At 45.8% G+C, this 12,884-nt stretch overlaps 1 protein-coding gene across 1 annotated transcript in view; it reads left to right on the plus strand.

Moving 5' to 3' along the window:
- myo3a (myosin IIIA) overlaps positions 1 to 12,338 on the plus strand; it is a 49,381-nt gene extending 37,043 nt beyond the window's left edge. Inside the window, exons 21-37 of the mRNA XM_079754369.1 lie at positions 618 to 706; positions 1,078 to 1,207; positions 1,509 to 1,591; positions 2,038 to 2,061; positions 3,101 to 3,166; positions 3,871 to 3,948; positions 4,317 to 4,522; positions 4,791 to 4,902; positions 5,167 to 5,329; positions 5,585 to 5,671; positions 5,892 to 6,015; positions 6,168 to 7,560; positions 7,666 to 7,810; positions 10,029 to 10,120; positions 10,447 to 10,487; positions 11,514 to 11,792; positions 12,212 to 12,338. Of these exons, the coding sequence (XP_079610495.1) occupies positions 618 to 706; positions 1,078 to 1,207; positions 1,509 to 1,591; positions 2,038 to 2,061; positions 3,101 to 3,166; positions 3,871 to 3,948; positions 4,317 to 4,522; positions 4,791 to 4,902; positions 5,167 to 5,329; positions 5,585 to 5,671; positions 5,892 to 6,015; positions 6,168 to 7,560; positions 7,666 to 7,810; positions 10,029 to 10,120; positions 10,447 to 10,487; positions 11,514 to 11,792; positions 12,212 to 12,326 (3,227 nt within the window). The 3' untranslated portion in view covers positions 12,327 to 12,338. The remainder of the gene's footprint in view (positions 1 to 617; positions 707 to 1,077; positions 1,208 to 1,508; positions 1,592 to 2,037; positions 2,062 to 3,100; positions 3,167 to 3,870; positions 3,949 to 4,316; positions 4,523 to 4,790; positions 4,903 to 5,166; positions 5,330 to 5,584; positions 5,672 to 5,891; positions 6,016 to 6,167; positions 7,561 to 7,665; positions 7,811 to 10,028; positions 10,121 to 10,446; positions 10,488 to 11,513; positions 11,793 to 12,211) is intronic.
- Positions 12,339 to 12,884: the final 546 nt, after the last annotated feature.

Here is a 12,884-nt window from a genome sequence, read left to right on the forward strand (position 1 = left end):
TAGGTAAGACCCCCACCAGGCCACCGACCAGACCCTCGTAGGTAAGACCTCCACCAGGCCACCGACCCCCCACTAGGCCACATAGCAGACTGTTGTAGGTAAGACAACCCCCAGACCAACCACCATGCCTCATACCAGACCCTACTGAGTAATGCCACAACTCAGACCAGACCCTCGTGGGTAGGACCCCTAACCAGAGACCAGACCCTCGTGGGTAGGACCCCCAACCAGAGACCAGACCCTCGTGGGTAGGACCCCCAACCAGAGACCAGAACCTCGTAGTATTATCCCTAACCAGCGACCAGACCCTCGTGGGTAGGACCCCCAACCAGAGACCAGACCCTCGTGGGTAGGACCCCCAACCAGAGACCAGACCCTCGTGGGTAGGACCCCCAACCAGAGACCAGACCCTCGTGGGTAGGACCCCCAACCAGAGACCAGACCCTCGTGGGTAGGACCCCCAACCAGAGACCAGACCCTCGTGGGTAGGACCCCCAACCAGAGACCAGAACCTCGTAGTATTATCCCTAACCAGAGACCAGACCCTCGTGGGTAGGACCCCCAACCAGAGACCAGTTAGCCCTGTGTGTGTAACTCTCTGACTCCCTGCTTTGTAGAGAAATTTGAAGTTAATCTGAAATCCAAACACTTCTGGAGACCCATGAGGGTGGACCTCGGCTTCGGGATCAACCACTATGCCGGAAAGGTGATTTATCTGTCCAGCTACCTGTATGTCTGTCTACTTGTCTGTCCGGCTGCGAGACTGTCCCTCTGTCTGCCTGCCTGCCTTTCTCTGTCTGTATGTATGTCATTGTATCCTATGTATGACCTGTCTGTCTGTTGTTTGTCTCCTTGCCTGTCTCTATCTCTCTGTCTGTTTGTCTGTCTCTCTGTCTCTCTCTCGCTCTCTCGCTCTATCTTGCTCTCTCGCTCTATCTTGCTCTTTCTCTCTTTCTTGCTCTCGCTCTTTTATTCAAAATTGTGCATGCGCAGGATGTCGAAGGGTATTGGGTGAACATGTATGGGGGGGATGTTTTGTAATGGTTGCATTGTTTTTGTTGACCTTTGCCCTCCCAGGTGATCTACAACGCCAGCGGGTTCCTGGCTAAGAACCGCGACATGCTGCCTGCGGACATCGTTCTGCTCCTTCGGTCTTCAGAGAACCTGCTCATCAGCAAACTGGTCACCCACCCCCTCACCAAAACAGGTGCCATCGCGCACTCACTAACTACATTTATAGAAACACAATCTTGTACGAACATTTTTACGATTGTAATGACTTTAGCATGTGCCCATGTTAAATGTCTTTTCTCTTTATAATTTCTACGACTGTACTCCTGGACTGATGTGACTCCCGAAACTGGGATTAGTAGAGTACTATATTTGCATATGTCTAAATCTTCAACTTCACCCACGGTGACTCACGAGCACAATGTTGTTGATCGTTTACATGAATTTGTGTATGCTGATTGTCATCCATCTTGTGTGTGGTTGTGTTTGTTTACTAGGAAACCTGGCCCACACCAAGGGGAAAGGTGCTCTCCTGATGCAAGCGCCCCGGACCCCGAACCGCACCATGAACTTCACCAAGGTGGGCCCACTGCTCTGAGCCCTGTGATACGATTGGCTGTTTCCTCCAACGTATCCTGCTCAAGCACACCTACAATGAGGCTGTGGGCGTTGATCCCAGAACTGTGTGGCTGTGTGTCTATGACCCTAGCTCATACTGATAACTACCGTTTGGCTCCTAAACACACCGCTCGTCTTTTCTTCCTCGTCGCCAGCTTATTTGTTTGTTAGTACGATTTTCTATAGAGTTTGTATGTTGTAAGATTGCGTTGTGATTTTACTTACTTTTTAGCTGTTAACTACGTATTCAATGCAAGTATAACCTACCCACAACTTTAACAAAAAATGCCAAGGTAAACACAGAACATGTGGTACGGGAATATAGTCTAGTCTATTCTAGTCCAGTCGAGGCTTGAAATTCTTCTTTTATTCTTTCCCTCCTTTTCTGAACCTCTGTTTTCCATGAAGATGGGGCTTGTGTTTTACAATGAGGTAACGGTAACAACAGTCTTGCCTTGTGTCCCTTGCACTTCTTTTTCCTTGGTCCCTTGCAGTTCTCATTTACATATTCCCCCATATAAATTGTACTTAGGGAGAAAATCCAGATCGTTAGCGTGATCGGCAGTGTGGATAGGAACAACCTGTTAGCATGTGGTTTAGTGTCTTAGCAACCTGCTTAGTTAAGACTCTAGGTCGCAGTAGCCTTTCAGGCATCAAATACATCCTGATATGCAAATGTTTCAGCAAGCAAAGTGGTGGTGGAGTTACTTTCATGTGTTAATCAACACATTAATTGAACCTTGGCACAGTCACTCTTAATGGATTCATTCGGTCGTAGAAATGTTCTTATGCTAATGCTGCCCGCTTTTCTTTAGCTTCGGGTAGCTAACTTAATCAAATGCTAAGGAAAGGTTTTGACATCCTCAATATTGACACCCAAGTGTGAGAAATCAGCTGTGTTTGTTGGCTTCAAAGAGAGCCATATCAAGAGCCTGTAGCACCGTAATTATGATCGCAATCCAACAATGCACTCACGGCTGAATCAGGGACTCAATTTGTTCACCTAAAAGCAAAAGAAAGTAGTGAAATAGAAATCAGCGTTTATATTTGAAGTTTGTGAATATATTAACATAATTCTGTATATTTAGGAGCACCCTTGCAGAAAGCCCCTTGAACAATTCAAAGTTCCTATAAACATCTAGAAAAATGTGTTTTGAATCCATGTAGAGTTGTGCATAGAAAACATAGTATATAAGAGTGTATTCAACCCTCTGTACTTGTAGTTTTACAAGTATAATGCTGCATCATTTTGACTTGTAATCTAGCATTGTTTAGTTAGTCATTATTACTAGTATTAATCCTATTTGGTGAGTATTTAAATTTACATTAAGTAGAATACGGTACAATAGAGTAGAGCAGTGTATAAAGTAGAGTAGCGTAGAGTAGAATATAATATAATTGAATAGATTAGAATATCAATGTGACTGTTGAACCTCTTGTCGTTTATGCATTTTATGCGTTTCTTTTGCAGCCTTCTTGGAAATTAACACTCACGTCTGAAAACAAGCGCTTGCTCTCTCAGTCCCCCGACGCCTCGGTACATACACAGACCGTGATTGGCGGTTTAAGGGAAAAAAAAATCATATTGATAGATCAGACGCTTTGATCAAACGCTGGTATGAGTATCTAAATGGAAATAAGGCCTGAGACATCAAGGTGAATTGTCACTTTCAAACGATCATCAAAGAAACTGGTTGGTCGAGACACGTGATGATTTACGGTTGAGTTCATTGACAAAACATATAGCCAGTTATATTTGAAGAAATACTTGTTGTTCAAAAGTAACGGCAAAGGCCGCCCACCAAACCATAACCGATAACCCCTCATTCGTAAATAACAAACTGTGCTGCATGTTACATCGAAAAATGACATTGCTACGAAGCAATAATTAGCTGTAATTTACTATTTGTCAGATGCTTTAATCCAAAGCGACATACAGTGAATTCAGATTCATGTCACGAGCAGGTAAGGCCTAGGGCATCTTGCTCAAAGAGCCCTACAGGTAGTCTGTGAACATATCAAGAATCAGACCCTCTACCTTTAAGGCTGATATAGTCGAGCACCATAGCTCATGAATTAAGTTCCCCTATAATTGTTCCTTTCAAAAGAGTCTTAATCATACATATAAAGGCGTGTATGATACTAATCATACAACCGTTTTTTCTGTTATTATTGTTGGGGTTATTTAGTTGTTATTAATTTAGTATTTATAACGTATTAATGGTTTTTTCTTGTCATCAGGGAGACTCAGGAGAAGCCACCCACCACCCGAGGGAGACTACCAACATGAGGACCCAGACCGTCTCCTCCTATTTCAGAGTGAGACATTATTTAGTTAAAGACTGAAATCCACCTCACTGAAATCCAACAGGGGCAACAGTGCCCCCTCTGGTCAAATACAGCCTGCTGTTGTCACAAGCATAACAGAAACCAAGTGGGGTGCTGTGTCTTTGGGTTCGTTTTAAGAGTTATGTCACTCTCTACAGCTTGTGCCACTTAGGTTTCTGTTTCAAACCATGACAGACTGGAACAATCCCGTAAATGGCTATGTTATGGATGTGAAAAGAAAATGGCTAGAAATCCATTATGGTACATAGTATGCAGCTAGTTTAAAAATATGAGATTTTGGCAAATCTTGATGACACAGCCTCAAATTGTCAAAAGCCCACCATACATTTTTTTTCTAGTACTCTCTGATGGACCTGCTCTCCAAGATGGTGTCCGGCCAGCCCCACTTTGTGCGCTGTATCAAGCCCAACAACGACCGCCAGGCCCACAGGTTTGACCAAGAGAAGGTCGTGGTCCAACTGCGCTACACCGGAGTTCTGGAAACTGCCAAGATCCGTAGACAGGGATACTCCCACCGAATCCTCTTTGCCAATTTCGTCACGAGGTTAGCTAGCCGGCTACTTTTAAATGTAGGTTAGCTAACTGGCTGCTTAAAAGCATATGTTAGCTAGCTACCCTACACATCTTTATATATAACTTTATGTTTTTATACAAATATTACACAAATGACATTGTAAATATTAAATATATATACAATGTATATATCTGTATGTATATACAGCCTATATTGAAAATATGACGATAAATATGTTCAAATATGATATCAATTTGATATGCAATGCCGATCCTTTGCTTCTTCTTGATTCGTTCAGGTACAGCATCCTGGCGTTCCGTGCCAACGAAGAGCCAGCCGCCACTCCAGAGAGCTGCGCTGCCATCCTGGAGAAGGCCAAGCTGGAGAACTGGGCCATGGGGAAGACTAAGGTAAAGACCCCCCCCTCCAACATGTGGTGTCAGGACACAAGCTCGTTAGTCCTGTTGCTGACGCTAATGTTCTGAATTGGCATCATTAATCACTCTAGATGACAGTGACTTTTTAAAATCATGTGACTGTATTAATTAGTGAAATCAACAAAAAATAACGTACTACATTTTGATGTATTTATTTTGTAAATCATGTAGATGTAGAATTAGATGCAGATGTCAATGTAGAATTATATTCATATTTTTGGGATCCTGTTTCTCTAGGTGTTCCTCAAATATTTCCACGTGGAACACCTAAACCTGGTGGTCCAGCGGGCCTCGAACCGGATCGTTCTGGTCCAGGCTTGCGTCCGGGGCTGGCTGGGGGCCAAGAGGTACCAGAGAATCCTGGCCAAGCGGGAGCAGAGCGCCCTGGTCCTGCAGTCTGGTCAGTACCGTGGGTCAACTTACAGAAGCTCACATTAAGTTTGTGTCCATTTTAATACCATTATATTGAACTGTCTTTTACCAAACGTAGCCTGACCCCTAACATTAATATGAATAAATTGAATGTGAATTATTTATAGCATTAGTATTTATTTGTCCTATTTGCTTTAACTACACTAACCCTTCTTTTTATTTATTAACAATAAAAATGTTGCATTATATTCTATATATATTATTTTTACTATAAACTTCTCAGCTTACCGAGGATATCAAGGTCGCAAGAAGGCTGTGAGCGCCAAAAGCCAAGCCCAGCTGGAGGCCTTCATTACCAAGTTTCAGGCGGGTATGGACAATAACATTCCCTCCCTGTACAACACAGGTTGCACTGCCATGCATCAACATGAGCATTGGCAGTGCTGGGCTAGCCCTAGCATCCTAGCATTGCTTGTCAGGACTTCAGCCATGCTTGAAAACTGACTTTTAAATGCTGCGCCCCCATAAGCGGCCACATCTGTGTACGTATATTTGTTGTTCACGGTTTTGTTGGTCGTATTTCTCGTCAGTTTGCAGAGGCTACCTGGCAAAGAAGAAGTACAAGGCGCTCATTGACGAGAAGAACCTAGCAGCCACCAAGATCCAGGCCCGGTACCGAGGGCACCGGGACAGGAAGAGCTTACAACGGAAGAAGTGAGAGGGATATGATACAACTGCTCTTTTTTGTTTATTACTATAACGTTGTACACAATCGATATTCAATAAGCCATTTTTAATATTCTGTACCACAACATTGACTGGGAACAAAGTGACCATTTGAAACCCTGTGGTTTGGGCCTTTATAGGGAGGCCAAGGCAAAGGAGCAGGAAGAAGCATCTCTCAAAGAAAAGGAGGAGGAGGAGCAGCAGAAGGAGGAGACGGCCGCGGGGCAGAAGGAGGACGCGGCGGGCGAAGCCGAGACGAAGGAGGGGTCGGACGGGAGTGCCCCCGCTGTGCCCGACGGCTCGCTGACTGAAGAGGAGGAACAGGCCAAAGCTGCCGTGGTCCTCCAGAGTAACTACCGCGGGTACAAAGAGAGGAAGAAGTTCAAGGAGCGCAATAAGGCCGCCGGCGAGGGTCAGCAGGAGGGTTCAGCCGCCCTGGAGGTGCTGGCAGAGGAGGACGATGGTGACAAAAAGGAGGGGGAAGTAGAGAGCACCGAGGGAGAGACGGACGGTGCAAAGGGAGAGGAGGAGGAGGAGGATGAGAACACGGTGGAGGCGGAGGACAATGAGGACAGTGACCACACCCAGGTGGCGGAGGAGGACGACGACGACGAGGTGAGTACCGTCGTGGGAGAGGAGGAGATGGAGAAAGAGCAGTCCGCCGTGGATGAGGAGGTGCCAAAGGAAGACAAGAGCGCTGAAGAGGGAGGTGACGTCAGCGTTGAGGAGGAGACCAAGGCGGCCACTGTCATCCAGAGTAACTTCCGGGGCCACCGGGAGAGGAAGAGGCTGGAGGAGGAGGGCAAAATCCCCGCCCGGAAGAAAAAAGAGGAGAAGGCCCCGTCCAAAACGGGGGACGTGCCCAGCGAAGACACAACCAAAGAAGAAGCCTCAACTACAGCCAAAGAAGAAGAGGCGTCCACTCCAGTAGACGTCTCAGAGGTTGATGTGCAGTTGGAGGACCCGGACGAAGCCAGGGCAGCCGTGGTCATCCAGAGCAACTTCCGGGGCCACAAAGAACGCAAGAGGCTGCAGGAAGAAGGGAAACTACCCAAGAAGAGCCAGACCTCAAACGGCGTTCCCCCAGCACCGGCAGAAGGGGAGAGCGCTGCACAGGAAGAGGAACTGCCTCCGCCTCCAGACTTTGCCGCAGAGTTCCAGGGGGGTGAAGACGAAGTGAAGGCCGCCACGGTCATCCAAAGCAACTTCAGAGGCCACCGGGAACGTAAGAAGATGAAGGCAGAGAAAGAGACCATGGGGCAAGAGGGCCAAGAGGCAGCCCTTTCACAAGACCCTGAAGGAGAAGGAGTAACAAACGGCGCTAAGGGCGCACAGGAGGACGTGATTGACGTTACCGATGTGGAGCTTGAGCGTAAGAAGGAGAAAGACGCAGAGAAGGAGAGGCTGGAGGAGGAGCAGGCAGCCCTGACGATCCAGAGGACCTACAGGGGGTACCAGGACCGGAAGGCCCAGAAGGCCAGTAAGGAGTCTGTGCAGGAAGACGCCAAGGCTTTTGAGGCCTTCTCAAAAAGTGTAAGATGCCCTCTACATACTTTGTATTTGACAAGGAAGCAACAAATCATTGCACTTGTGTAATGGCCTTCCAACCCACTCTTCTCTCATTCCACTTCCACACAGGTTAGAAAGGCTTCTCAGGACTTTGCCAGTATACAGGAGAAACTGAACGAGATAATCCTGAACCACCAGTCCACCGCTCAGGACAACGCGCTGTTCGTCAAACCCGGCTCCGCAAACGGCCTAATCCACAAGAGCTACTCATCAGGTAAAATAAGGCACATGACAAACTTTTGAAATCAACAAACTCAACTGGAAAGATTAAATTGTAAGTAAAGTTTGACGGTAACTCGATTCATGCTTATCTTGTCTTCTTTGCTTTTTTAGCTATTTTGAAAAAAGGTTATTTTCTTTTTAATCTGAAAACCAACTACTAACTAACAAATGATTCCAGACAGTCAGTATCTCTCGGCTTGTTCAATCCGTCTCCTCCGACTCTGTGATTGATTTTCTGACATTATTTCATCCCAGTCCCTGAGCAAGGTGGTCTAGTGGCTAGGGATGTTTTACTACAAGCTGTAAGGTACTGGGTTTGGACGCCAATGTCGACATCATAACTTCTAGGCTTCCTAAATCAAGAGGCGCGCTAACCCCTACCTGAATGACGTGTATCTGAATTCATTGGAAGGCCTCTTCGATAAAGGCCTTTGCTAAATAAATACTTAATACAGTAAGTCAATATGATTGTCGCTTTTCCTGTTGTTATTGTGTTCTCTCTTCACAAACAACATTTGAAATGTCTTTGTTTGCCTAATTTTGAACATGAAAATGGAAAGGCCTTTGTTTTGTCTCCTCACTATATTGAGAGTGTTATCAGTGTGTGTGGGTGGATCAAGAATTCAGAGATTCTTGATTTTCCCAAGAGAAATCCCAAGAGATGGCAAGCAAAACAGTAAATCTCCCCTTGACTGGTCTGTCATCAAAATAAAAGCCCCCTCTATCTATTGTGCATTTGATCTTCACAGGCGATATGTGTAATTGCTATTGTGGGGGTTGGGGGTGTGTGTGTGTGTGTGTGTGAGTGTGTGTGTGTGACAGTGTGTGACAGTGTGTGTACGGGTGAGGGGGTGAAAGTTGCCTTCCTTCGCGGGACAGGCGAGATAAAACTGTCAGTCATTTTTTATAATTCAGCCCTTGTTTAGGTTTCTGTCAAATAGTAATTTGGTAAAATGGTTATTATTATATGTAATAATTTTCTCTGATTTAAATATTTCTAATTATATTCATTTTGATTTAATTCATTTTACACCTGAAAATCGAACCGTTAATAATTCAAAATTATAATTATATTTCACTCAAACTCTTTTATATCAAGTATGTTCTGGTACTACTAATAATAACTACTAATACTAAAACAAATAATACATACATTCACAATAACCTTACAGCTTTAACCTGGCCTGATTGGCATTATTCTGCACCACCTTGATTCTACAAGATGGCTGCCAGGTGAATCCAGCCCATGGATGATTTCTGCACCACTAATTGCTTTAGATATGGGGTAAACCAACTACAGACGCAAACTTTTGAAGCGTGAGGGTGAAGAAAGGTTGGCAGCCATATTGGTCATCGAAGGTAAAGGTTGTGGAAATGTTAATCGCATCATATGCACCGTGGCAGGGAACTAATATGTGCTTGATTCGTTTATGAGCTTTGGCCACTTCAACACAATGATGGGGAATGACCTTTTACAATGACACGCTCAATAACGTTACGTTGACCTGATCAATTATGTATTTCATTGATAATTGATTGAGGGATTTAGTCAGTTGCTTGATTTACAATGATTTAAACATAACTTAAAGGTTGTTGTAATATATTAATGATGAATATATATCAAATTATAATTTCAATATGATAAATGCACACAAAAACACACACACACACACACACATATCAGACATGTACTAATATGCACCCACACATACCCTCAGGCAAACATTGTTATTTCATCACTAATGACAGCCATGATGGATTGCATCAGATCCAATATGTTGCAGTTTCCACTTCCTAGCTCTACCAAATGGTGGCTAGCTGCAGGGGTTCATTACTGTTCTGGATGTAGAGCAGTGTGGGTCACTGGTTGCAACACATCGGATCAAGGCAATCTATTTTAAATATTGTACCTTTGAAAAAGTCTAACCGGCTAAAGCCTTAGGGTTAAGCTGGTGTTCATGTAGGGAGCAGGTCAATATGGACAATAGGGTTCAAAAGGGCAAGCTAGTGTCGATAATTTAACCCGGAATGCGACCAATCCTGTAACGGGATTTGACACCATTTTTCCGCCATTTGTTTATTCCAAAGTTCCGAAAGTACACAAAATGACGGAGCCATCGAGCGTTGCCCCTTCGGTCCGACACACAATTCAACTCAATCTATTCAGCGACATCAAATGACAGGTGTTGTTTCTTTCTGTTGGTTTGCAGTCCTGCCAAAAGGATCGAGGACCCCCCGTCGAGCTCAGCCTCCAAAGACCCTGAACACCCCCGAGGAGTCGGCCTACTACAACCAGATCCACGTGAGTCCTCAAGACCCAGACATCAACACATCTGGGTAATGGATGTTAAGAACTGCCGTCGGTTGCCCTTTGGCTAAACTAACAATGCATCAGCGATGGCCTTCGTCCTTTTAAACTGTCATCATCAAACTGTCCTTTGACCAAAAGAGCAGATCACATACAGATACTTAACTAATTCTCTTATAGCAATGAAATAAGGATACTAGCCTTAAAGTGTAAAAAAATCACTTAACAAAGCTTCTACATGCAAAAACGATAAGAATATTGAATAACTAATGCGGTAAACTGTAGGACTAACAGTGTGTTGTAACGTGTGTTTTCCACAGCGGTCCGTGCAGGATAGCAAGTCTCTGCCCACAAAGGACGGGTAAGCACCTGAACTGATGTTTCTCTTACACTGCCGTGTTTGGGGTTGGGGGGGTGGCTGCAAGTGGAAGAGTAGGGGGCGGAGGTCCTGCTTGGTGGCCGATAGAGGTTATGTTGGCCTGGCTGGGGCAGGAGTAACGATCTGGTTCTGGTGCCAGTGGAGAAACACTGTTGGTCTGAAAGAATGACCTGGGTCAATGTGACTCCTCTCCCCTCGCTGTCCACCAGCGGTACGGGACGCTCACTATGACCAGGGGGTAGTAACAGTATGAGCACAGGTAATAATAGTAGTACTTGAGTAGTTAACTCCGTGCTCTGTAAGGTTCATGTATGTGTATCCCGGGTCTGTCTGTCCGGTCTGATTTGGTCTGAGCCTATATGCCTGTCTTTCATAGTGTAAATGTCTGTCTGTCTGTCTGTCTGTCTGTCGGTCTGTCTGTCTGTCTGTCTGTCGGCCTGTCTGCCTGTCTGCCTGTCTGCCTGAATCTGTCTGTGTGTCTCCCCGTCTTTGTCAGTCTGTCTGTCTGCTAGTTGGGCTGTTAGTATGTACGTCTGTATCCCTGGTGCCACACCAGCTTCCAGCCATTGATTTGTAACGATGGAGTTTGCCAAGCAGGCTGGAACTCCAAAATAAAAGACCTCCCAGTGGGGCATTGATTTTGTTGCTCTCATTAAATCGCATGACATGTGATTTAATGAGAGCAACAACCACCCCCCAACCCCTGTCTGACAACCAACTTATAATAATAATAATGCATTTTGTTTCTCGAGACTCAAAACTCTGAACAATCAGTTAAAAGCAGCAATACAGTGAAAGCACAAAGTCAAATCAGTTATAAGGATCAATTAACTAAATAAGAAGCAAACGAAAATACAAAAAGAGGATAATCAAGAGATGGAGCACCAAGCAGCAGGAAGTCCAGTTGTTTCATTTCCTGACCAGCAAGTCTTTCTGTGTGTGTGTGTGTGTGTGTGTGTGTGTGTGTGTGTGTGTGTGTGTGTCTGTCTCTCTACTCGGCTCCTCTAGGCCAGAGACGCTGCTGAATGAGGAGGAGCCGTACCACCAGGGCCTGACCACCAGCCTGTCCTCCCCCTGCCTCCTCAGTAGCCAGGCCCAGGAGGGCAGCAGCAGCGCCAGCGGGCTGGAGCGGAGACGCTCCGTGGAGAGGAAACAGTCCGTCAAGCGGAAGGCGGCATTGGAGAGGAGTGTCTCCATGGAGCAGGGAGCCGAACTGGACCAGAGGCGGGCCCGGGAACGCGCCGACTCGGAACCAGAACCTCCCACGGAGAACGGAAGGGAGAAGGGGTATGTCGTCTGCAAACGTCTGAATCCCAGCCTTGCTCAAGGGGCAGTTGCTGTCAGCCAGAACCGCTAGGGTTACATTCTGATTTCAGAACCTAGCAGTTTACGAAGCAGACCCTCCCATGCATGCGAGCAAACAAAGATGTATTTTGTCTGCAAACGTGTGAATCTCAGCCGTACATTGTGTAGTGAAAAAAGTATTCATATGTACGCAATTTGGTCATTAGTCATAACTAGTTTCTTATCGTGGCAAAATCTTCGAACTAGTACAATAAACTTTTAGATTTTCATCGGACTTTGCCTATCACGCCCTCCCCGATGTTTCCAAAGAGTGACTCTGCATCTTTTCGACGGTCTATCTAAATGTGGTATCTGATTGGCCTGGAGCGTCCCCGTCACCGTCCTGTGTTTCCTTTCGCCAGGGGCTCGGTGAGCAGAATGCCTTCCATGGAGAGCAGCACCGGGGGCAACCCCTTTGACTTCAGACACCTTCTGCGGAAGACCTCGCAGAGACAGCGGCTCATCAAGCACCACTGAGCTCCAGGGGGCGTCTGTGTGCCTGCGTCACGCGCATGTTGAGACTTCAGCTTCATGAGTACCGTGGCAGGACTGTAGGCGGTGATCCATATGCTAGGTATGGATGGCTCGAGCCTAAAATATCAGTTTATGTCACTCTGACTCGATGTATGTATCCTGGATACTGTGATGGAAAATCTTCGATACTGTATTGACGACATTACTCAGAATACATTTAAAGAGTTTATTGTGAAGAAGTTACAAATAGAAAGTAGTCCCTGCAGAGAGGCCACTCAACAAAACAAGCACACAAAGGTTGAGGCGCTGCGGTGAGCCCCGAACAGTGGGCCCACTCCAGTGTTGACGCAGGGAAACGTCCTTGAGGCGTAGCTGCAGACAGGGAGGCCACTGCTCCTTTCGGCATCTCAGCACGTAGCCCGTGGTATAGCTGCGAGTCAGCCCAGGGCGTTAAGTGCGGCACATGCGGTGAAATGGTTACTATAGATAATAACTGAGAGGTCACAGTGTCTTAGTGTCTTGAGACCACCATGTCTTATGGAAATTTCCATTACAATACTT

Source organism: Pollachius pollachius (assembly GCF_949987615.1).
Source record: "Pollachius pollachius genome assembly, chromosome: 17".
Classification (NCBI taxonomy): Eukaryota; Metazoa; Chordata; class Actinopteri; order Gadiformes; family Gadidae; genus Pollachius; species Pollachius pollachius.